This window comes from Schistocerca piceifrons, chromosome 2, assembly GCF_021461385.2.
Source record: "Schistocerca piceifrons isolate TAMUIC-IGC-003096 chromosome 2, iqSchPice1.1, whole genome shotgun sequence".
NCBI classification, from domain to species: domain Eukaryota; kingdom Metazoa; phylum Arthropoda; class Insecta; order Orthoptera; family Acrididae; genus Schistocerca; species Schistocerca piceifrons.
This window is the reverse complement of record NC_060139.1, coordinates 849,545,949-849,571,907: the sequence shown is the minus strand read 5'-3', so window position 1 is coordinate 849,571,907 and position 25,959 is coordinate 849,545,949. Positions and strand designations below refer to the sequence as shown.

The following is a 25,959-nucleotide window of genomic DNA, read 5'->3' as shown; positions in this document are numbered from 1 at the left end:
AATTACACCACAATGTGTAGGAATAACGTGGCCAGTACTCTCTCCGGACTAGAATCCTGTTGAAGGTGTCTAGAGTACTGCATCATTGTCACGGAAATATGAAAACACTGTTGGTTGTTCACAATAACCATGCAGTATGAAGGGGATAGAGATAATGGTCGCTTCTGCTTCTGAGTTACTCCAGAGGTTAAAAAGGTCCTCCCATGTGTTGAGTCATATAGACAAGAGTTACAGCACACCTGCTACAGCATAATACAGTACATCAGTTGTTCTCGACCTGAGGGTAATTATTCCCAGAAGTGTGAAATGAAATTTTCAGGGGCAAAACAACTGGTTCTGCAGTGTTTCAGTCTTGATACCAAATTATTTAAAAAAATAATTATTGTAATCACTAGTTCAGAAGATGTATGATTACATAAGTTACTAATAATTAATTTTTTTCCCAAATACTAGCATCAGCACGTGACTAAGTGTGGTGGGGGTTACAGCTTTTGAAAGTTATGTATGGACATCTTCCTCACACAGGCCACCCACTACACATCAACTTTGTACCATGCTTCCATGACAATAAGATTGGGGCAGATGTATCACATAATTAAATGTTAACAACAGTATGAAAAGGATAGATCGCTACTCACTGTAAAGGTGTGTTTACACTTGTACGCCTTGCAGCCAGTTGCCACACAACTGTAGCTCGCCTCATACGGAAGAAGAGGTGCCCCCTGTGAACATAGGTGTGAAAGGAATCACTCACATGCACATGTTCAGGAAGAGGCTTGCACCTACACCTATGCCTCTACTTGCGTGTGGGATAAGCACAGTTGCACAGTGACTAGCCGCAAGGTGCATGGATGTATAAATACACTTTAAAGGTTACACGTTGAGTTGCAAACAGGCACAACAAAAATACTTGTAAATGAGTTTTCAGCTGAAGCCTTCTTCAGAAGACAAACATGCGCGCCCACACAAACACACACACACACACACACACACACACACACACACCTCATGCGCACGTGTCCGACTGCTGTCTCCGGCAAGAATGCAACTGTTGCACTGCACAAAAGCAGTGCCATGAAGAGAAGGGGGGGGGGGGGGAGAAGAGATAGCATGTTACAATGGGGGGGGGGGTGGAAGAAGAATGCTGTGTGGCACAGTATGGAGAGACTAGATGGCGGCAGGACAAAGCTGACAGGTGCAGTGGGGGAGGGAGGAACAGAAAGGGAGAGGAGGTGAGAAGAGGAAAAGATTAGTAGGTGCGTTGGCAGAGAGCAGCACACAATGGAGGTGGTGAGAGAATGAGGGTGGGGGAGGCAGGAGAGAGACGTAGGCGGAGTGTATGAAAGCTGTAGGTTACCATAGGTTGAGGTCAGGATAATCTCTGGAGTGGAGTATGTTTTCTAAGAGTAAGTCCCATTTCTGCAGTTCAGAAAATCTGTTGGGTGAGGATACAGATGGCCTGTGTTTTGAAGCAAATCAAACATGTTATTTTCAGTTGCAAGTTGTGCCATAGTTTGGAAGTGGCTATTCATCCAGGTGCACAACTCGTTGGTAGTCATACCAATATAAAAAGCTGACCAATGATTGCAACAGAGCTGGTATATTACATAGCCACTTTCACAGTGATCCAGCCCGTGATGGAGTTGGGTAAGCCTGTGGCAGGGCTAGAATAGGAAGTGCTTGTTGGGTGGAAAGAGAAAGTCTGCATCTGTCTCTTGCACAGGGATTTGAGCCCCGTGGCAAGGGGCTGGAATTGGGAGTGGCATGGGGATGGACTAGGACATTGTGGAGGTTGGTTGGGCAATGGAACACCACTTTAGGAGGGGTGGTAAGGATCTTGGGTAGGATACCCCTCATTTCAGGGCATGACGATAGATAATCAAAACCCTGACAAAGGATGTGTTTCATTTGTTCTACTCTGGGGTGGTATTGGATGACGAAGATGGTGCTCCTTTTTAGCTGGTCCCTGGGGGTGGGGGAGGATTGGGGCTATATGGGGGTATGGCACAGGAAATCTGTTTGCAGACGGTGGCTGGGAAATAGTGTCTGTCTTTCGAGATGTTTGCAAGACCAGCTTGAGGGCAAAGGAGTTCTTGTCACTGCAGATATGATGATGATGATTGGTTTGTGGGGCGCTCAACTTCGTGGTCATCAGTGCCTGTAAAAAGTTCCAAACTTTTACACAGTCCAATCTATCTACTGTCACGAATGATGATGATGATGATACAAACACCCAGTCCCTGAGCAGAGAAAATCCCCAACCCGGCTGAATCGAACCCGGGACCCCATGATCCAGAGGCAGCAATGCTAGCCACTCGACCAAGAACTGTGGACGTCACTGCAGATATCCTACCCTCAAGTGTCCAGGCTATGAGACGGATTTTTTGGTGTGGAAGGGATGGTGACTGTCAAAATACAGGTACTGTTGTTGGTGGGTTTAATGTGGACAGATGTGTGGATTGGAGCCATCAGAGAGGTGGAAGACAATATCCAGGAAGGTGAAACACTGGGGTCAGGAGGACTAGATGAAGCAAACGGGAGAGACAGTGTTGGGATTGTGAATGAACTAGGATAGGGCGTGTTGGCCCTGAGTCCAGATCATGAAGATATCTTTGATAGACCTGAACCATACCGGGGGTTTAGTGGTTTGGGAGGCCAGGAAGATTTCCTCTAGGTGGCCCATAAACAGGTGGGCGAAGGAGGGTGCCATGCATGTTTCCCAGGCTGTGACTCAGTTTTATTTGTATATGTTCCCTTCAAAGGAGAAGCAGTTGTGTGTCAGCATAAAGTTAGTTAGATGTATTACAAATGATGTAGTTGGTTTAGAGTCTGAAGGACACTGGAAGATCTAACAGCGAGACCATAGACAGGAGGGATGTTAGTTTATAGGGAAATGATGTCAACAGTGATTAGTAAGGATGCAGAAGGTAAAGGGATAGGGATGGTGGAGAGTCAGTGAAGGAAGTGGTTGGTATCTTTGCCATGGGAGGCTAGATTTTGGGCAATTAGTTGGAGGTGTTAGTCAATGAGGCCCGAAATTCTTTCGGTTGGGGCTCAGTAACCAGCTACAGCGGGGTTTCCAGGATTGTTGCATTTGTTCTACAATGAGGTATCCAGGATTGTTGCATTTGTGGATTTTTGGAAGCAGGTTCAATGTGTGTACAGGGTGTCATAGGGGTGAGGAGGAATGGATTCAAGGATTAGGTTCTGGGAAGGGCATATGGCTTTAAGCATGGATTGGAGGTAATGTTGGACACTTCTGAGATGGGAGCACTCTGGCAGAATTTATAGGTGGAAGAATCACAATAAGATGTGGCAGTTACTGCACTTCATAACACCATTGGTGGTACCTTTGTCTGCAGGTAGGATGATTTGGTCAGGGTCTTACTTTCCGGCCTGGAAGAGTGTTCCAGACACCATCCCCATTAAATAATCCAACCTGCTGACATTCTACCCAACCCTTATCCTACTACAGTGTTCCTCCTCATCAATCCCTCGTAGCACCCAGACCCTGCCTAGCTGACCTTTCCAACTTGCCACATCCTCCAAAACTCCCTAGCAACATTCCACTCAATCCAGAGCCAAAACAATCCTGGATCACTTTTGTTAACGTTTCCACCAAAATCCTCAGTCCCACAGAAATTTCAGTTCTGTCCAGTGGCTTCCCCTTCAGCTTTACACCCAGATTTAACCTTGTTGGATTTGTGAAATACCTACTCCCTATCTCTCAATCCCTACAATGGAAACACTTCTTTGCCACCAGTCTCTCTGATTGCATCTTTCTCAGTTCCCACCACCATCTGGTAATCTCCAAGAATCAGCTTCATCACGCAATACCCAGATTGGAACAGCTGAATCACGTCCTTTGTATCAGTGCTTCGATATCTACAGGGTGGTCCATTGATAGTGACCAGGCCAAATTTCTCATGAAATAAGCATCAAATGAAAAAACTACAAAGAACGAAACTCGTCTAGCTTGAAGGGGGAAACCAGATGGCACTATGGTTGGCCCGCTAGACAGCACTACCATAGGTCAAACGGATATCAACCGCGTTTTTTTAAATAAGAACCCCCATTTTTTATTACATATTCGTGTAGTACGTAAAGAAATATGAATGTTTTAGTTGGGCCTCTTTTTTTCGCTTTGTGATAGATGGCGCTGTAATAGTCACAAACGTATGAGTACGTGGTATCACGTAACATTCCATCAGTGCGGAAGGTACGAGGGTTGTTTTTTAAGTAAGGGCCGTTTTTATTTTTAAAAAAAGATACAAATACCTTTGTAAAAAAACTTTTATTTTCTGATTCTACACACTTTTGCTTATTTTTCTACATAGTTGCCTTGTTTACTTAAGCACTTGTCATACTGTACAACTAAGTTTTTAATTCCCTCTTCAAAGAATTCGGCCGCCTGCTCCGACAGCCAAGAGTTCACGGCCGCTTTCACTTCATCGTCGTCATTGAAGCGCTGCCCGCCAAGATGGTGTTTCAGGTACCGGAAAAGGTGAAAATCGCTAGGAGCAAGCTTGGGGCTGTATGGTGCATGGTCCAAAACTTCCCAGCCTAAAGAATCAATTAAATCCCGAGTCTTTTGAGTGTGAGGCCCAGCGTTATCGTGCAGGAGCAAAACTCCTTTTGTCAGCATGCCGCGCCTTTTGTTTTGAATTACTCTGCGGAGCTTCTTTAGAGCTGCACAGTAGGCATCTGAGTTGATTGTCGTTCCTCGTGGCATAAAGTCCACTAGCAAAACACCGCGCGGGCCCATAACACATTTGCCATAATCTTGCACTTTGACAGCGTCTGTTTGGCTTTGACCTTGACGGGTGAGGTTGTGTGTCACCATTCCATCGATTGTCGCTTGCTTTCGGGAGTGATACGGGATACCCATGTTTCATCTCCAGTGACAATTTGACTCAACATGTCATCCCCTTCTTCCTCGTAACGAATCAAAAAGTCCAATGAAGTGGCAAATCTCTTCCCTTTGTGGTCCTCTGTGAGGAGTCTGGGTACCCACCGAGAATACAGTTTCTTAAAGTTTAGGTTTTCAGACACAATTTTGTACAAAACCGATCTTGAAACTTGTGGAAATTCCAAAGAAAGAGTGGAAATTGTGAATCTTCTGTCCTCACGAATCTTTGTTTCGACTGCAGCCACCAAATCATCAGTGATCACAAAGGGCCAGCCTGAGCGTTTTCTTCGCCATGGACGTTTTGATGGCCATTTTTAAACTCTCTTACCCATTGACGCACTTTACCTTCACTCATTGCATTCAAACCATAAACTTCTGTTAACTGACGATGAATTTCTGCAGCTGATAGGCTTCTCGCGGTCAAAAAACGTATCACTGACCGTATCTCACACGCGGCGGGCGATTCAATAATCGTAAACATTATAAAGTAGCACAGCGATGCATACACGTCAGCTAAAGAGCTGCAACTTGCATCAGTGTGAACGGGAAGGATGCCGGGAAGTGGCGCGGTGGCTTGTTGCAGCGTCCGCATGAACTACGGGACTACACGCACGAACGGCCCTTACTTAAAAAACAACCCTCGTATTTGCTTCGTGATACATTACCGTGTTAAAATGGACCGTTTACCAATTGCCGAAAAGGTCGATATCGTGTTGATGTATGGCTATGTGATCAAAATGCCCAACAGGCGTGTGCTATGTATGCTGCTTGGTATCCTGGACGACATCATCCAAGTGTCTGGACCGTTCGCCGGATAGTTATGTTATTTAAGGAAACAGGAAGTGTTCAGCCACATGTGAAACGTTAACCACGACCTGCAACAAATGATGATGCCCAAGTAGGTGTCTTAGCTGCTGTCGCGGCTAATCTGCACATCAGTAGCAGACAAATTGCGCGAGAATTGGGAATCTCAAAAACGTCAGTGTTGAGAATGCTACATCAACATCAATTGCACCCTTACCACATTTCTATGCACCAGGAATTGCATAGTGACGACTTTGAACGTCGTGTACAGTTCTGCCACTGGGCACAAGAGAAATGGAGACGATGACAGATTTTTTGCACGCATTCTATTTAGCGATAAAGCGTCATTCACCAACAACGGTAATGTAAACCAGCACAATATGCGCTATTGAGCAACGGAAAATCCACAATGGGCTGTGACAAGTGGAACATCAGCGACCTTGGCGGGTTAATGTATGGTGCGGCATTATGGGAGGAAGGATAATTGGCCCCCATTTTATCGATGGCAATCTAAATGGTGCAATGCATGCTGATTTCCTAAGTAATGTTCTACCAATGTTACTACAAGATGTTTCACTACATGACAGAATGGCGATGTACTTCCAACATGATGGATGTCCAGCACATAGCTCGCATGCGGTTGAAGTGGTATTGAATAGCATATTTCACGACAGGTGGATTGGTCATCGAAGCACCATACCATGGCCCGCACGTTCACCGGATCTGACGTCCCCAGATTTCTTTCTGTGTGGAAAGTTGAAGAATATTTGCTATCATGATCCACCAACAATGCCTGACAACACGCGTCAGCGCATTGTCAATGCATGTGCGAACATTACGGAAGGCGACTTCTCGCTGTTGAGAGGAATGACGTTACATGTATTGCAAATGCATTGAGGTTGACAGACATCATTTTGAGCATTTATTACATTAATGTGGTATTTACAGGTAATCACACTGTAACAGCATATGTTCTCAGAAATGATAAGTTCACAAAGGTACATGTATCACAGTGGAACAACCGAAATAAAATATTCAAAAGTACCTACGTGCAGAACTGGGAAAACTCCTCAGAACTGTGGGTGTGTGCGTGTTTTGGAGAGAAACTAGTTTTTGCCAGACTCTACCTGGAAACTCAACAGGTAATCAACTTCCCCTAACAACCTGTTTGCAGCTCAACTGCTTGTTTATTTTGTGAGCAGTGATCAGTTATCCATCCTCATATAGGTATTTGTTTGCCATATGGTTATACACTCTGCAAATAAAATTTTGTTCTGTTGCTACATCTTGCATCAGCATAATGTGGTACTACCATTGTTGTTTGCACACCTTGTAGAGTTTTTAAGCACCACTGTGATTGAGTAAGAATGTTTGAAAGGTGACACCAGCTGTTGTCCCTAGTATTCCATACTATAATTGAGTGGGATAGTGCAGAGAAGAGCATATCATTGTTCCAGTTCCAAGTGGCAAAGCACAGACTGTTGAGGTTGATGTTGAGTCAACATGCCCAAATCAATACACTGTCTATTTACACAAACAGATTCACTATGTTGCAGCAGATGTCAGTGCAATCTGTTGGTTATCAGAATGGTATCCATCATACTGATATCATCCTAACAAGACTGCATTACCAGCAAACAGAAAATGATGCTCACAACTGATTTCCTCCCAAGGGGCTCGCCACTCTTTGGCGGGTTCGTGCTTGGCTACCATGGGGCCCCAGCCTTTGCCGCATTTCTTCCTTTCTGTGCTGCATGTCTATCCTCCTGCTGTTCTTTTTCCCCTCCCTTGGGGAACATGTGTGGGATATTATTGGGAATGTTCTGCATTGTCTGTCACTGACGTAAGAACAGTCTCACCTTTGTTTTTCACTCTCTTTTCACCAAGCGAGGTGGCGCAGTGGCTAGCACACTGGACTCGCATTCGGGAGGACGACGGTTCAATCCCGCGTCCGGCCATCCTGATGTAGGTTTTCCGTGATTTCCCTAAATCGCTCTAGGCAAATGCCGGGATGGTTCCTTTGAAAGGGCATGGCCGACGTCCTTCCCTAATCCGATGAGACCGGACAGGCAGGATTCACACGTACCCCCTGGTACTGGCCATGCCCAGGGAGGGGTGATTGCCTGAGCTGCAACCTTCCCAAATTGCCAGTTGGTCCCCCTGTTAGGTATTTGGGAGGTGTGAACATGATCTAAGGTGGGTGTGCTCCCTTGTGAAGGGGGCCCCCAGTTGGAAGTAGCGCACCATCGGAGACACTGACAATCATGGGGGATTTTCTCACAATGAGTCAGTAATCTTCCCAATCAACATCTACGAAACGTAAATGTTATGAGGCTAATAATCCAAAGACCCTTCCCACTGCACCACGGTTCTTGTGGTCTTACATACTGAAGACGGCCAGTCCTTCACCATAATAAATCCGTTAATTATTCAGAAAGGTGTTGATGCAATTGCCAGCCCTGTGAAATCTTGCTCTCATTTACCCTATAGCACTTTGCTTTTGGAGACTACTTCTGATTCTCAAGTGCAACAACTGCTTGCTGCCTCCCTTCTCCATGGCTGCTCTGTTTGTGTCAAGGTCTATAGAACTTTGAATTCTTCCCGTGGTGTAATTTACACCAGGCTGCTTGACGGTCTTAACTGAGGCTGAAATCCAATCTTACCTCTCTGATCAGGGTGTCGTTGCTGTCCATCGCGTAATGAAAAAGGTAGATTCCTCCTTAGTGGCCACTCTCGCACTCTTTTTCTCACCTTTGATTGATTGGTGCTTCTGTCCAAGATCAAAGCAGATTATGAAATTATCACAGTCCAGCCATACATTCCAAACCCGATGTACTGCTACCAATGTCATCATTTCAACCACACTAGAATGTTTTGTCAACACCCAGCCAAATGTTTAACCTGTGGTAGGGATGCACATGAGGGCAATTACCCACCTCTTTTCTCCAGGATTGTCCCATGTATTTTGATGAGCAGGCTGTCCAAGAGATCTGGGTAAAGAAAAAAGTGCCATACCCAGTCGCTCACAAGTTACTGGCCAGTCGCAAACCCTGTGTTCTCCTGTCTGGCATCTATAATTTGGAACCTCCTGCTTCTGTGCCCTGTAGTAGCAACTGTGCCCAAGCTGTCACTCGGCAGCCGCCGAGGTGACACCCTTACATCTCTTCCTCATCGTGACTCTCCTTCAATGGAATGTTCGTGGCCTTTAGTCCCACAAAGAGGATTTATGGCTGCTTTTAGCATCACAGTGTCTCCTTGCACTCAGCCTTCAGGAAACAAAATTGCGCCCTCATGACCGCTTTGAGCTTTCCAATTTCTTACCGATTCGTTTTGACTTTCCCTCTGAGGTCAACATTCCGTCTCATGGGGGCGTCATGCTGCTCATATGGGATGACGTTTGTAGTCAGCCCATCTCCCTGACTACCAATCTTCAAGCTGTTGCAGTTCGCCTTTTCCTTCCCCACCTGACTTTTTCTCTCTGTACCATTTACGTATCTCTGCCATTCAATGTTATCAAGGCAGACATCCTTCAGCTTGCTGGGCAGGTGCCTCCCCCATTTTTGCTACTCGGTGACTTTAATGCGCATCATCCCCTTTGGGGTTCTCCCAGGACCTGCCAGACAGGTGCCCTCTTGGCTGACCTTTCTAACCAACTTAACCTCTTCTGCCTTAACACTGGAGCACCCACTTTCCTTTCGGACTCCTCACACACCTATTCCCATTTGGACCTGTCCTTCTACACTGCCCAGCATGCCCATCATCTTGAGTGGTCCATTCTTTCTGACACCTACTCGGGTGACCATTTCCCATGTGCTGACTCCTACCCCATTCGCGTGCACACCCAAATGGCAGCTTACTAAGGCTGACTGCTAACTTTACTCCTCCCTGGCAACCTTCGAAAAACAAGATTTCCCCAGTTGTGATGACCAGGTGGAATATTTCACAAACGTTATCCTTACTGCTGCGTAACATTCCATTCCTCGTACTTCCTCTTTACCATGTCATGTCCCAGTCCCTTATTGGACTGAAGCATGCCTTGATGCAATTCGTGCACGGCAAAGTGCTCTCCGTGTTTTTAACCATTATCCTACGATGGCAAACTGCATTCATTATAAACAGACGAGTGCAAATTGTCGTCATGTTCTTCGGGATAGCAGAAGAGCTAGCTGGATTTCATTCACTAGTTCTTTGAACAATTCTACCCCTTCCTCTGTCATGTGAGCCAACTTCCATTGGCTCTCTGGGACCAAGATCTATTCCCCAATTTCTGGCCTGACAGCAGCAGATGATGTCATTGGGAACTCTATTGCTATCTCCAACACTTCAGGCTGCCATTTTTCGAAGTTTCGAGCTCTTCCCACTGTCACCCTGCCTTCCTCCATCAGAAACGACCGGAGGAGGCTTGGGTGATACCCTTCCATTCTCTGCTCAATAGGAAACTCACTTCGTCCTCCTGTGTGTCTTACCTGGCAGCCCGCTGCACGTGGTTCCTCAATGTCCTACGTGTCCTCAGTGGTACTTCCTGGGGTGCCAAGCGAACCACCCTCCTGCATTTGTACTGGTCCCTAGTCTGTTCGAAACTCGACTATGAGTGCTTTGTTTACGCATCTGCATGTCCATCCCTCTTACACCGTCTCTACACTATCCTCCATCGTGGCATCTGTTTGGTCACGGGTGCCTCTTATATTAGTCCGGTTGAGAGTCTGTATGCTGAACTACCACTGTCCTACCGTCGTGACTTCCTCCTTAGCAGGTATGCATGCCGTTTGTCTGCCATGTGTGGCCACCCATCCTATGCCTCTTTCTTTGATGATTCCTTTGATCACCAATATGGGGCATGTCCCTCTTCTCTGTTACCTCCTGGAGTCCACTTTTGGCACTTGCTATGGCGGCTTAACTTCACACTACCTGCACCTTTCCCAGTGGGTGTGAACCCTTCACCACCTTGGCTTCATGAAGCAGCCCATGTTAACATTGGCCTTCATTCGCTTCCTAAGGACACTACTCCAGCTTCGGTCTATTGGCTTCAGTTTGATGAACTTCACAGTGGTACCTCTGTATACACTAATGGCACTCGGACTGCCTGTGGGGTTGAGTGTGCCTTCGTCGTTGGCACCCGTGTCTTTCGATATCAGCTTCCAGCACACTGCTCAGTATTTAAAGCTGACCTCGTCGCCCTGTATCAGGTCACAGAATACATCTGGGAACACAGCCTTTTCATTGTTTCCTCTGCTCAGACTCACTCAGCATCCTAAGTCCATGTGCGCTGTACACTGCCCATCCCTTAGTGCAGCATGTCCTGGAAAACTGTCACTTGCTTGCTCTTGGTGGAGCCAGTGTGATGTTTCTGTGGGTTCCTAGTCATCTCGGTCTGCTAAGAAACAAGGCTGTGATGCTGCCAAGGCTGCAGTCCTCGTACCTCAGCCCACTAGTTCCTATATTCCCTCAAATGATCTCTATGTTGCCATCTGTCAGTAGGTGATGTCCCTTTGGCATCGCCATTGGTCCTCCCTTCATGGGGATACACTCAGAATTATTAAGCCTCAGCCAGTGGCTTGGACGCCCTCCTCTCGGTCCTCCCGCCGGGAAGAGGTCATTTTAACTAGGCACTGCCTTTTTAGCCATCGTCATTTGATAAGTGGTGCTACCCCACCACTTTGTACACATCGTGCCCAAATTTTAATTATTGCCACTTCCTGATGGAATGCACGTTTTTTAACCGTTTACGTTCCTGCTTGTGTTTGCTGTCTGAGTTATCGGCCGTTTTAGCAAATGATGCGCAGGCAGTCGACTGTGTTTTACTTTTTATCCGCCAAAGCAGTATGGCGAAGGCCATTTAATTTTTAGCCTTGGACCTCCGTTTCTGTATGGTATCTTTTTTAGCCCTTTTTCACATGCCTGTTTTTAGTGTCTTCTATTATGTCAATTGGGACTGACGTATAGTCGTTTCTTAACTCCTCTTTGTCTTCGAGTTCTATAGTTTTGACTTGGGCGTGTATGACCTGAGTTGTTTTTTGTGCCCTAAAACAAAACAAAACCAAACCAAACAACTGATTTCTCTACAGTATTAGTTTTACTGCCAACAACACCACTGGAATACACACACCAAAATAGTAAACAGCAACAGAGAAATACAAATCAAGAGCCATTAGTTCTCCCTGCCTTTATGTTGAGTCCGAAGAGTCCATACATGGAACTGTATATTAAGTCCGTCAGAAGGATACCAATGAGCCCATCGTCTGAAACTTCTGTTGTGCCATATATGTGCATTTTCTTGTGATGTTCTAACCCTTTATGTAGCTACCTGAATAGAGATGTTAACAGTCAGCTGCCTCTTCTTCCCACAACTCATCTGTAAATGTAATCAATCTGGTTCCAAGACTCGCTATAAAAGATTCATTCCGTGAGTTAAGGGTGATTTTTAAATAGGAATCATAGGCTCCTCTGACAATCTCAAAGACCCAGCATCCATTTGTAAGATTAGTGAACTCTAGGGAAATCAGTACTGCCAGACTGATTACTATAACTAAAATTAGATAATCACATACTAAGACTATGGGGAACATTGAAAAAGAAATGACATCACAAAGCACCTAAAAGCAAAGATGAAAAGATTAGCTATTAAAATGCCAGTGTAAATTAAAAGTGAACAATGTAGGAAAAGATAAGTGGCTACTTACTGTAAAGATGACACTTTAAGTTGCAGACAGGCACAATTGAAAGGTACTTACATGTAAGCTTTTGGACACAGCCTTCATCAGAAAAAGAGACACACACACCATTCATTCACACAAGCAAGCTCATTCATGCACACATGACTGCCAACTCCGGCAGCTCGGACCAGAATGCGACTATCACTTGGGATGGAATCAGCAGTCTGGAGGCAGTAGGGAAGGGGAAAGGATAGCAGTGCATGGGTGGGTGGGGGGAGGGAAGACGAGGAGACGATTTGTGTTTAATGGCCCCTCTACAATGAGGTCATTAGAGATGGCGGAGCAGTGATGTCTGGCAGTGTGTCCAGGGACTAGAATGCCAACAGGCACAACGTTAGGAGCTTGTGGGGCAGGTTTCCCACCTGTTGCTATATAGGAATCTGCTGGCATTCTAGTCACTGCACCTCTGCCAGTCCGTGCTTCTCTTGCCCCCCCCCCCCCCCCCCCCCCCCATCGGTACCCTGCCATTCTTTCCCCTTCTTCACTCCCTCCAGACTGCTGCTTCCATTCCATGTGATAGTCGTATTCTGGCCCAAGCTGGCAGTCATGTATGCATGAAGTGTGCATGTTCATGTGGATGAGTGGTGTGGGTTTCTCTTTTGCTGATGAAGGCTGTGGCTGAAAATTATGTGTAAATGTCTTTTAATTGAGCCTGTCTGCAACTTAATGTGTCATCTATACAGTAAGTAGCAGTCTGTCTTTTCCTACATTGTTGATATTTCTACCTGGAGTTTCCATCGTTTGTTTAAATTAAAAGTGAAGGTGTTTTATTGGAAATGGAAATGAAGTTCCATGCTTCTTGACGTGATACAGGAAACCCACACCACCGTACTAGGCAAGGTCCTAATGGAGGTGGTTTGTCATTGCCTTCCTCTGACATAATGGGGATGAATGATGATGATGAAGATGACACAACAACGCCCAGTCATCTCAGGGGCAGGTGAAAATCCCAGACCCTGCTGGGAATCGAACCTGGGACCCCATGCTCGGGATGTGAGGACGCTACCGCGAGACCACAAGAAGCGGACTGTTTTATTGATCTCAGTTAATTAACATTTGTAGATTTTTACACACATTGAAATGGGAGATTTAATTTAGCCCCAGTAAGATCATTGGACCAAGTCCTTCCTGACCTCTAGTTAAAGAGAAAACCTACATATCCTCTGTATTCTACCAAACAGAATTACTTACTACCACCTGTAAATAAACTAGAGAAAGTTTCGCCATCTGCACTTTGCCTTTCATTGTGTCAATCTGCTGCTCCATGTAAAATTGCCATCTCTTCCTTTGTGCTGATTCATATTGCCTCTCACTTTATTTCACACTGTGACTGCTCACATTCCTTCATGCTTCTGCACTAAAACACTTTCCACCTTCCTTCTCTTGTAATCGGCCATTTCACCGAAATCCATAAAGCCAAGTGCCCAATGGTCACTTGGCTCCCGTGCCACACTTCCCAATGTTGCGCTAGGCCCATCTCTGTGAATTTCCACGATAACATCATCCAGGAACCACAGCTATCACATTACAGAGGCAAAGAAACACTTTGCTGTTCTAAAAACCTACTGGACAAGTTTACTTTGATGTGTCCGGTGATTCCAAGACTTTTGCTCCTGAGTACAAAGGTAAGTCTTTCTTTCCGGCTTCACTATGCTGTTGCACAATACATACTTCTTTCACCTAGGACCATTGGTCACAAAGATGTTATTTTCCCCTATGGCAGGTGTGGGTGCTGTCCACAGCACGTTTCCCTGATTGGCATTTAACACAAGAATGAGACACACTGAATTAAATATTCGGATAGTCACCCTCAGTGTATCATCATACCTCACCAACAAGGGAAAAAGTAGATATAGAAAAACTTCACCAATCAAATGTCTCCCATACCTTTGCAAAACCTAAAGAGGTCCAGGACACACATAAGAGAAGGTGAAACAATTAGCACAGGGGAGGCCATTGTGCCTATATTTCTGAGAGACATCTTTTTAAAAAAAGCTTCCCTCTGCTAAGAGGAAACGGCCTCCACAGAAAGGATGACATCAGTGTGAAGAGGGCTGAAGTTGTTTGGCCACATCCAACAACAACAAAATACCACACCTCACCTCTTCTCTTCAACACAAACTTGCAAGTAGATATTGCACTAGTTCATATGCCATAGTGGACCTTCAACAAGGCTAACTAGCTGTATCTGAACATCAGGATAGCATTCAGGAATGTGAGACTCACATTATAATGCTGATCTGCCAGACTGGTGATGCTTATATAACAATGTCTTCAGACTATATACTAAGATACTGGTTGAGTTAGGAGTGCTGCTTTCACTCAAGAGTTATGTGGGCAGCTCTGAAAAGGTTCAGATGCCGACCTATTATAGAGAACGTCACAACCTTTTGGGCATTGAGGACCAAATGTTGTTGCATTGATCAGGAGAGCTAGAAGAGATTGTAGCAAGAATTCCTGAATTCATTAAATGTATCCGCTACATCACCTGAAGTGCGGGGCACCATTAGAAGAACTTTTGAAAGGGATAGTGGGCCAGTTGACCTTCACTGAAGGAGAAGTGTCTCAAACAACACTCAACCAATGGTACGGTATTTTGTCTCAATTGCTCTTACTGCCATCCTTAATCCAGTATCACATCCCCCATGTGATCATGGAAAGAGTTGTCTGACTTCAGGCCTAAAAACTCTAACAAGGAGATGATCCCACTGGCAGGATTGACTTTTTATACAATTTACACAGCAATATAGGTTAAGGTCCAAGGAATCACATTGTGCAGGCATTCACCCTGGCAGGCCCTTGCTTGTCAGCAACTGATAAAAAAAAAGACAATTTCAGAATTTTGCTTAATCTGTAAAGTTTTAAAAATAGCATTTATTTATTGACTGGTTGCATAGCGTAATAGTTAAGGTACTGACTTTACATGCAAAAGGATGCAAATCTTATGAATTGCATTGAATTTTTTATTTTTAAAATTTTATTGAAATTACATGGATCATTATTTTTATTCAGTTACTTGGCTTAAATGTATTTTTTCTATTTTTTTGTCATGCCATGTTAGTCTTAATACAAAATTCATCATTTGCTCTCATTTTTCCACCTATCAGTCTTTTTCCTTTGGCATCTTTATACATGTGATTTTGATTATTGTTAATATTAACTTCTATTATCTTACATTTTTGTCCATGTTATTGCATTCATTGTTTTTATTTCTCCTTTTGATTGAATTAAATTTTATTATTAATCCCCAATTTTGTTTAAATCACCATCCGCATTATTTTGTCCATAGTGCAATGAGAATTTGTTTTAAATGTCTGTATGATAATTGCTATGTACATTTTGTAACGAAAAATATATTCTTGACACCATTACGCAGTCAAAACAAATATATTGTCTTGTCTTTGAATCAACAGACAAGCGTTTTCTAATGTTTAAACATTATGATAGATAAATAAAAGTAATTAAATTCACCTGCATGAAGGTTCAAAGTGGGAAAAGAATGATAGAAAGAAAAGTAAGAGAAACTGAAGAATTAATTTCATTGAATAAAATAACAAGACAAATAAGTACAAATAAAAAAAACTGCATATAAACCATGACAATATTCGAAGCCACATCCTTTTAAGTGTCAAGTCAGTACCTTAACCATTATGCTTTACGACCAATTTGTAAATTAATATTATTTTTTATGGCTGCAGGATGTGATTCCTTGGCTCTTAAATCTACATCACCGTGTAGACAGTTTCAAAAAGTTGATCCCACCACTGCGGACCTCTCATTGTAAGTCCTATAACTCCCCCTTTTCGATATGGGAACTAGATACTCCTTACCATTGAAATGTGGGTTCAGGAGGTACAGATCCATTATTGACAACCAGACCCTTCATTTGGTGTCTGTATGATAATACTTGGAGGAGGCAAAACTACCTGTGTCAGCTTCGTCATTGGGGCACTTCCATTGACACTCTACCTATGTTCATACAATTCTTCCCATATTGAATTTTTTTTAGTTGAGTTGTGTCTGAAAGACTTGTGCAGGGGACTAGTACCACTTAAGGCAGTATTGTAAGTGTTACACTTTTTGCATTATCATAAGCAATATTACATGAATTAAAACATCCCAGCGCAACGTTCCTTGTTTTTAAATGATTCTGTGGTGTTTTGTTCCTCTTCCAGCTCTGCAATAGCAACTCACCACCTTTTACTTGCTTTTTGAAGGTCAGAAGGGTGGGCTGTTCTTACTGATTTTAAATTTTCTGTGCGTAAATATGATATCTGAAAATAGTCCGCCCCGGTAGCTGAGTGGTCAGCGTGACAGACTGTCAATCCTAAGGGCCCGGGTTCGATTCCCGGCTGGGTCGGAGATTTTCTCCGCTCAGGGACTGGGCGTTGTGTTGTCCTAATCATCATAATTTCATCCCCATCGACGCGCAGGTCGCCGAAGTGGCGTCAAATCGAAAGACCTGCACCAGGCGAATGGTCTACCCGACGGGAGGCCCTAGTCACACGACATTTCCATTTCCTATATCTGAAAATGAGGCACATCATTTTACATTTTAAAGATTCACTGTGGCTTCTGGGTCTTATATTTGATTTAAAGCTGTCATGGCTACCACATCTGAAGACCAAACCCCTAAAATACTGAAAATCTTGAAGTGCCTTAGCCACATATGTTGGGGAGCAGATGAGGTATCTTCTACAGTTTTATAAATCTTTTGTATGATCCCTGATAGTTTACAGATTTACAGTTTATGGATCAGTGAGACCTATACACATCAAGACTATAGAAACTATCCACCATGAGGGTCTTAGGCTAGCCCAGTGAGCTCAAAGGTAATCTGGAAGTAGTACTGTGTATTATGCAATAGTCATGCTCAACATATTGGTGGACGTATATCTGACCCTGTCAATCCAATTATCACTATACAGCTGACTAGCAAGTAGACAAGTAAATTTTACTTTGCCAATATCATAGGCATAATGTATCACATTTTATATCAAATTTGTATGTTTGATTTCGTAATTGCTCAATTGAGCAATTATTTGAAGATTGAATACCGATATAAAATAAAGTACTATTGATAAATAAATATTCTCTTCATGTTGCCTTTTTCATTAGCAGAAAAATTTGAAGTAAAAATTCCTGGGAGACATAAATTTATGTAACTTGGTCATAATCTTCATCAGACATCAAATTACAAGTTAGAAGACCTTCATTAGGAATAAAATGCATTATGTGCTTACAAAGAATTTAACATTCTGCAGTTTTTGTTTGTTCTATTTGTTTTTATGGAAAAGGATGAACAAAATTTAAGGGTAAATGATATTCAATTCACCATTTACTTTTACTTATACTACAAATTTGTAAACAAAATGATTTTTGTTAGATCTCAATTACTTGGAGTCTCCATTGTTTGATTTTGTTAGATGCTGTTGCCCATAACAACGTTTTCCCTGGAATTTACTAGTTCCAAAAGTTTTTGAGTTAGCTGTTAATCTAAGTTCCACATATTTAAAAATTTGTTTTTAATTAACAGGAAAACAGTATGACACCAAATTCACACACTGAGCATTAATCTTTCCACAAACATGCTGAGTAAAAGCAGTTGGATCAAATAAAGGCTTTTTGCAATACGTATGGTCACTTACTTGGACGGTCTCAGAAATTAACAATCTGGCACACTCACAACATTTTAAATTTTTCAATATTTTTTGACAATGAATTGTGCTATGTAATACTAAATGTTGTTAATATAATTACTACGATTTAATAATTCAGGGTACTACAATAATTCAAATCGTGTGTCACTCAAGCACCATTTAAATCAATATTTTCATTCTGAACAGGGTCGTACTTCAAATTTGGCAGGGGGGGCAACAGTTGATTCAGAATTAAAAACATTTGTCTTGCATCCAGGAGTTATGCTATTTATTAGAAATAGAGCTTTGAGAGCTGGTTGGAACTAAATGGTGTTTGTATTGTTATTCCACCCCCACCCCTCCTCTTTAACTTGTAATATTTTTAACTTATGTGAGTAGTAACAGTTTCTTTTTGAACCAATTGTCTCCTTGCAACCACCTTTTTCTGCAGATATTTAGAATCGTCTCTAAACAATCTTATTAATGCTCCTGGTCTTACTGGGTAGCAATTTTCTGTGAAGTGTTGGCTGCATAGTGTACTGTACACAGCAGGGAACCAGTTATGTCTGCGAATTGTTGTACCCATAATTTTAGAATTTCTTGCTAAGAAAATGTTAATCTGCATAGACAAAAGGCGAACAAAAATATAACTTACCTTTGAAACTGAATTCAACATCCTTTCCTCTGGATTTCTTTACAACCATAATCTACAAAATACTTCACCATTATATATTTACAAAAGTAATCAGTCATTCACAACTTATTTTCAAACAATGTAAAGTACAAAAAAATAACAAGACCTAGATATACAGAGTTGCCAATGTAACAATTTTCTCAGATCCAAACCAATAGTTGTGTATTCTATTTTATTTTTGATCACTGGGCTAGCCATAGGAACCTGTAGGATCAACCATATACTTAACATATGTTGAGGCTGGTGAGCTGCCACTTGCTATCCAGCAGCAAGCTTCTCATGATGGTCAGGTGCACAGGTTCAGTGCTGTTCCACAAACATTGGCATGGCAAACTGTTGTTCTCCTCGCCACTGAGACGAATTTTCACAAATTAGTAGTGAATTTGAGATCTGAACAATTCACAAACAAGTGACGAATGGCACAAGACACTCGCCAACTTTAAGCCAAGATTGGAGTTGACTGTCACCCCAGTATCTGAAGAGTCTCAGCACTATTTTAGGCTTACTGAGGTACAGGATGGATGGTGCTCTATGGTAATTTTTTAGCTCAGTGTTGTATGACTGAAGGTTCACAGATGAGTCTAATCAGAGCTTAACTGCTCAGTGATTTTGCCTAAAGTTGTCTTCCACATTTGTATACCAAATGCATCTGCTGTATGTGATGTAGAATTATATCCAATCTTTATCTCATCTCCTCAGACTCCTTGAATGCTCTTAAATAAATAAAATGCATCTGCCCATCAGTTAAAATAGTCAAGACATCCAGAACTCCCTACTCTGCCTACTGTGTATAGGGAAGGAGATGGTCCACTCCTGGGTACCAATGCATACTGGAATTCAGGGAAATGAGTTAGTGAATGTGGCATCCAAGGAAGCACGTACTCAAAACAAAATTCCATGGCTCAATGCCCCCCCTGCATACTACATTCTCACTGTTGATGCTCACAATTGTGTTGGTAAAAAGAAGAATGGCTGGAAAGGACTTTTTAGTGTGTCATTCTTAGGAATACTCCATTCCACTATGAGCCTTCAGGACAGCTACAGATGGCCATTATGTTTAGTAACTTCTCAAGTAATATGTAAGTGGGAAGCATTCACTGTGCACCCTCTGATCCGTTGCTTGTGGAAATGTGTAAACAGTAACAGGAGAGGGCAGCCTTGACGTGATGTAGAAGTCACTTGCTGTTGAGGCCAATTTATGCTTTGGGGCAGAGACTTGGTGGTGTTCTGAATTCCTGGGAGTAAGAGGGCCACTGATAATGTTCGGTGTATCCACTGGAATAACACACCAAGATAGTGTCAATTTGATGCATTGCTTATTATAAACAGTTATAGAGATGACAGAGTCCTCAAACAGGACGACCTCAATTTCCAACCGCCATGGACTTCGAAAACATCAGTCATGTGAAACCCAACTCCCACTTTTCTCACGACATGTTGAAAGCTTTGCATCAAGGCAACCAAGTCTTTATTTTATATGCAGACAAGGTCACAGAGGCTAGTTTACCATTTGATCTGTTCTTTGTTTTATTGGATGATCAGAGGAATGTGGTGCAGTTATTAAGATCTTGTAAAAAGTATGACTTCCTCCTAAAATTGTGGTGGAGGAGGTTGTTATAAATCAATAAGCTACATTTTCCTAATTCATTCTTATAGCCTTTATTCTGCGTACATCAAAGAGGATTTTGACAGCATATTTTAACACTGATGTAATTCATGATGTGTGTCCCTCTCATCATTAATTGTTATCCTGAGTGCACTTCTGTCCAGCACTTGGTGAATTATTTCCCTAAATTTGAACTGCATTTTGTGCATCCCCACTCCTAGAACTATAAATTAAGAGCTCTTCCTTCTATTATGACACTATTATCTCTCTGTTTAGTTTATTGAACATTAATTTTAGTTGCCCTTTGTGCTGTGATAATCACTGTGGCTACAACGGCTCCTTGTCGCTGATAGAATTTTGAAGTGGTCTTCCTTAAAGAAGTCAGGTCTGTTTGTTGCTATTAGTCTATACATTCTTGGCAAAAATCTTGTAAAGTTCTTAACTGATTCATTTCAAATTTTATATGATATGCCAACAAATGTTTGGATTGTTATAGGCTGTATATTTCTTTAAACAACAATGTTCTGGTCTTCTTTTAAAACCGACTGCGAGAAATAAAATGCTGAGCTGTGAACATGTATGGTTTCGTTTTCTTTCTCACAGTCACTTTTAACAAGGCATTTAAACCTTCAGACATGTTGTTTCACTCACATTTTTTAAACAAAAATTGTATACACAACAATGTGCTGTGTTTTTTTTCCTCGTTAATTTTAGCAGAAAACAGGAGAGTTGTATATATGTTTTATTGGCTTGTCATTACAAACAATACTACTATGGTAACTAAATTGCCCAAAACTTTGTAATCCTTACCATTTGCAGATTAAAACTATGTGAAATACTGCCCTGTCATTGAAGCTACTATCGTCACAGATCCAGCAGCTGGGAAGGTCTCTCATACCAATGATCCCAAACAATTTATCCATTCATTTCAAGCTACTTCAGTTCCAGTCGAGCTTTCATTTGCAATAACAATGAACAAGACTCAAAATATGGGGAGGGTGGATGGACAGAGAGAGGGAGAGGAGGAGATTAGAACGTGTATTCAGTTCTCATACAGTGTTTGTCCACAGAGCTGTGTTATGTTTGTCAGCAGTGTGCTCTCCAATGGTGGGATTTGTGGTGATGGGTCTAACCTACACAATGCACCAGGAGGTAGTCGTATCAGAACTCTGATGTAGTGAGGATCATGCATGGCACCACAAGCTGTTTTTTGAGTTGTTGTCATATCAGAAAACATGAAAAATGGGGCATTTGCTGGAACAGTGCTACATGACTAAATTTTGCTTTCAACTGAGCAAAACCATTTCCAAGGCACTTGCCTTCGTTAACCCTAGGGCGAGCAAGCAGTGTACCTTATACACATGTAAAAGCTGTCTTTAAGTAGCCACAGTAAACCTGTATTAGCTAAATCACTGTCAACAACAAAATAAACTTTCATTATATCACTCTGTTGCCACAGATGACTTATATGAGGGTAATCCCAAAAGTAACGTCTGACTACTGCAGAAAATTCTCCTTTTCTTATAAAATGCCTCTTCTGCCATTATGTCCAAGATACTTAAAAATTTTGCACCCGTTCTAGTATTCCTCAGGCCATTCACCACTGCTATATTAGCAGGTCTTTTGTCTCTCCATTTTCTGTGATCCATTGCTTCCATCTTAAGGCTGCTGTATGTTGTACGATCCATCGTGTCATCCAGTAACTGGTATCTCTTCCTTCCTCACTTCCTTTTCCCTTCTACATAACCTTCTAAAACTGTTCTTATCGGTCCGTCATTATTTCTTATAATATGCCCAATCCAATTTCTTTTTCTTCTCTTTATTACATCTAGTAACTGTCTTTTCTCTCCCACTCTTCTCAGTACCTCTTCATTTTTTACTCTGTCCATCCAACTTATTCTTTCCATCCTCTGCCATGTCCATATCTCAAAAACCTCCAGCCTTTCTTCCTCAAAGTCCATGCTTCAGTGCCATATAGAAGAACATTCCATGCAAGACATTTAATGAGTCTCTTCCTGAGTTCTCTGTCCAGAATACTGCAGAACATTCTCCTTTTCTTATAAAATGCCTCTTTTGCCATTGATATCCTTGTTTTAATTTCTGTGGTGCACTTCCAGTCGGTGTCTATCCTGCTTCCAAGATACTTAAAATTTTGCACCTGTTCTAGTATTTCTCCATTCAGCATAATTTTTATTTCCTTATTTCCTCCTAGTGCCAATACTTTTGTTTTATTTGTGTTAATTTTCATTCCATATTCTTTTCCGTTAGCTTCAATGGTGTCCACCAAATCCTGTAATTCTTTTTCTCCTGTGGCTAGAAGGACCATGTCATCAGCAAACCTCAAACACCCTACTCTTCTTCCTCCAATTTCTACTCCTTTGTCATCTAATGAGCATTGGTCAATCGTATTTTCCAAGTAGAGGTTGAAAAGAGTAGGTAATAGACAGCAGCCTTGTCTTACTCCTTTTCCTAGTCCGATCAAGTTTGTACTTTCTCCTCTCACTTTAATTGAAACTTTTTGATTAAGATATAATGAGTTTACAAGTTTTCTGGTTTTCCAGTCCACACTCTTTTCCCTCATTATAGTCGCCAGCTTGTCCCAAATCACATTGTCAAATGCCTTTTCTAGATCGATGAATCACATATATAGATCTCTTCCTTTTTCAATAAACCTTTCTCCCAAGATTCGTAGGAGTCCTATTGCGTCTCTGGTGCCCGTATTCCATCTAAAGCCAAACTGCTCCTCGCCAAGATTCTCCTCCATTACTTTTTCAAGTCATTATTCTTAACATCACTTTGGCTGCATGTGAAATGAGGCTGATTGTCCTGTGCTTGCTGCATTTCTTGGTTCCTTGTTGTTTCGGTAATGGAATCATTACTGTTGTCAGAAAGTCCTCAGGCCATTCACCTCTGTCATATATTTTATTACACAGCCTCAATATTTCTCTTATTCCATCTTTGTTCAAGCATTTTAATATAATATGTATCTACCACTTTGCCATTTTTCGTTGCAGCTATGGCAGACTTTACTTCTTCCATTATGATGGTTGGTCCTTTCTCGTCATCACTTACACTGTTGTGTGATTCAAGTTCCAGAGTTTCTGGTTTGCTATTTGTGTCATAGCTCTTTTAGATATTCTTCCCATCTCTGGAGGACGTCGTCACGATCTTTGTACACTACCTCTTCGTCTTTACTCAAAATTTCCATAGTAGCACTTCCTGCTCTGTTTTGTTCCCATGCCATTGTCTTTACTCAGTTGTATAGTAAGTCGTATCTTCCCTTCCTGTCCAGTTCTTCAATTTCATCACATTCCTCTTTTAGCCATTTTTTCCTAGCCTGCTCTGTTTCTCTTTGCAGTTCATTATTTAACCTATGGTATATCTTTCTTGCATCTTCAGTGTCCTTGTTTTTCAATTTTCTTCTCTCCTCCACCTTGGAAATCATTTCTTGTGTCAGGTGGTTCTTTACCTCGTAATGTGTTTAGAAACTCCCGAGACAGCATTTCTGTAATTTGTTCTTTGTTGGATCTTATCATCTCTAGATCCCACTTCTTCACCATGGTCGCCTTCTTCAGTTTTTTCATTCTTATTTTTATTTCTGCCACAAGTAAGTTGTGGTTGCTATTAACATCTGCACCTGGTAATGTGTGCACCTTCTTGATTCCATTCCTGTATCTTTCTTCTACCAGTATAAAATCGATTTGGTTTCTGTATTTATCCCCTAGTGATTTCCAAGTGTAGAGCCTTCTTTTGTGGTTCTTGAGCCATGTGTTTACCTATCAGCTGCCTTTCCCTGCAGAAGTCAATCAGCCATTCACCTCTGTCATTTCTCTTTCCAAGACCATGACTGCCTTACTATGTTTCACTCTTTTCCTTTTCCCACAATGGTGTTCCAATCTCCCATTACTAGTTTGCAGCGTTTTTTATTTTCGTCCATTACTCTCTCTGTTACATTGTACGTTTCCTCTACAATTTGGTTATCATGTTGGCATATACACCTGGACAATCAGTAAATCTTTTTGTGATCCTGTCATTTGCATAGTCAACATATACCACACATTTAGCCAATTCCTTTGTCATAATCATTCCAACTCCATTAATCCCTTTTACTTCTCCTCCTAAGTAGTACAATACATATTCATGTGACTGCAACTCTCCACATCCATTCCATCTTACCTCAGCATCTCCTACGAGGTCCATATGATTCTTTTCCATCTCTCTTTTAAAGTTTTCTAGTTTTCCTGCTTGTAGCAGAGTTTCAGTATTCTAGGTACCAATTCTCGTTTTGATTTTTTGCCTCCTTTCAAGTTGACCCCTCTGGAGATCCGAATGGGAGACTATTTTACCCCCGGACACTGATTTTAACATTAAAGGAAGCCATTTATGTGCATAAAATGGAGACTGCATTATGCAGGGAAGATAATCTGCAGTGGTATTCCGTTGCCTTCTGCAGTTCTGGAGGCCGCCCCTAACATGGGATACAGACACCTTTTGCAGCCGCCCGCTCCGGGTCAGACGCTGCCATGAGAAGTACAGGTTGGAAAATGAAAGACCCTAGCCCTCGAAACCCAATAGCGTTAGGGTCGGAAAAGAACAAGAGCTGGCCGAGGGTGGCCAGATAGGAAAGATAGTAGTGCATAGACCTATTTATTTCTGCAATGGTTTACATCAGTTTACAATTTGAACATTTTTCGACATAATCACCATTTCTCTCAACGCATTTTTGTAGATGCTGTGGCAGTTTTTGTATGCCGATGTCATACCAGTTCACCGCCATGCTGCGAAGAAGGATGCCCCTACTGGAGTGATTGTTGCTTGGTCTCAGGTGTGAAGTGGTATGCCCAGGTTTTGTCACTCGTGACAACTGAGTCCAGAAAGTTGTCCTGTTTGGCTGCAAGGTGGTGAAGAAATGTGCGGGAAGCATTTTCTCGTTGCCGCATGTGATCCTCAGTCAGTATGTGTGGCACCCATCTTGCGCACGCCTCCCGGTAGTTCAATGTTTCTGTTAAAATTCTGTGAGCGGTGCTTTGGGAAACCTCAGGAACCAACATGCAGAGATCATCCAGGGTGATCCGCTGATCTTCATGCATGCTTTGCTCAACCTTCAACATTGTCTCCTCAGAAATTGACGGTCTCCCGCTCCTTTGTTCGTTGCGAATTTCAGTCCAACCAGCTGCAAACTCTCTACACCACTTACGAACATTTTTGACATCCATGCACACTCACCACTCACTTCCATCAATTGGCGATGGATTTCAATCGGCACAGTGCCCTTTGCATTTAAAAACTGAATAACTGTGCGCAATTCACTTAGCGGTAACATCCAACGGGAGCTCCATTCTCAACGGCTGTAAAGCCAAGACTGAGCGCCCCAGCGCAGCGTGTGCATGTTTACACACAGCGCGTGAAGCACTCTTCATAACAGTGTGACCAACTGCCACACAGAGTTCTGTACTTATAAAAAAGTAGGAGACCTTACTTTTGGGATTACCCTCATATTAAATCTAGCTCGCCACTTTTTGTAAGTGCACAGTGCACAACACCACCATTCTTTCAATGCAATATAAAATGACAGGGTCTTTCTGTGCATCAGT

General features: G+C 42.4%; 2 protein-coding genes across 2 annotated transcripts in view; one reads left to right on the top strand and one right to left on the bottom strand.

Annotated features, from left to right (window-relative positions):
* LOC124773415 (mRNA (2'-O-methyladenosine-N(6)-)-methyltransferase) overlaps nt 1–25,959 on the top strand; it is a 151,868-nt gene that overhangs the window by 101,638 nt on the left and 24,271 nt on the right.
* LOC124773431 (2',3'-cyclic-nucleotide 3'-phosphodiesterase-like) overlaps nt 685–25,959 on the bottom strand; it is a 151,452-nt gene continuing 126,177 nt past the window's right edge. The window contains exon 7 of the mRNA XM_047249404.1: nt 685–722. Within this exon, the coding sequence (XP_047105360.1) occupies nt 700–722 (23 nt within the window). The 3' untranslated portion in view covers nt 685–699. The remainder of the gene's footprint in view (nt 723–25,959) is intronic.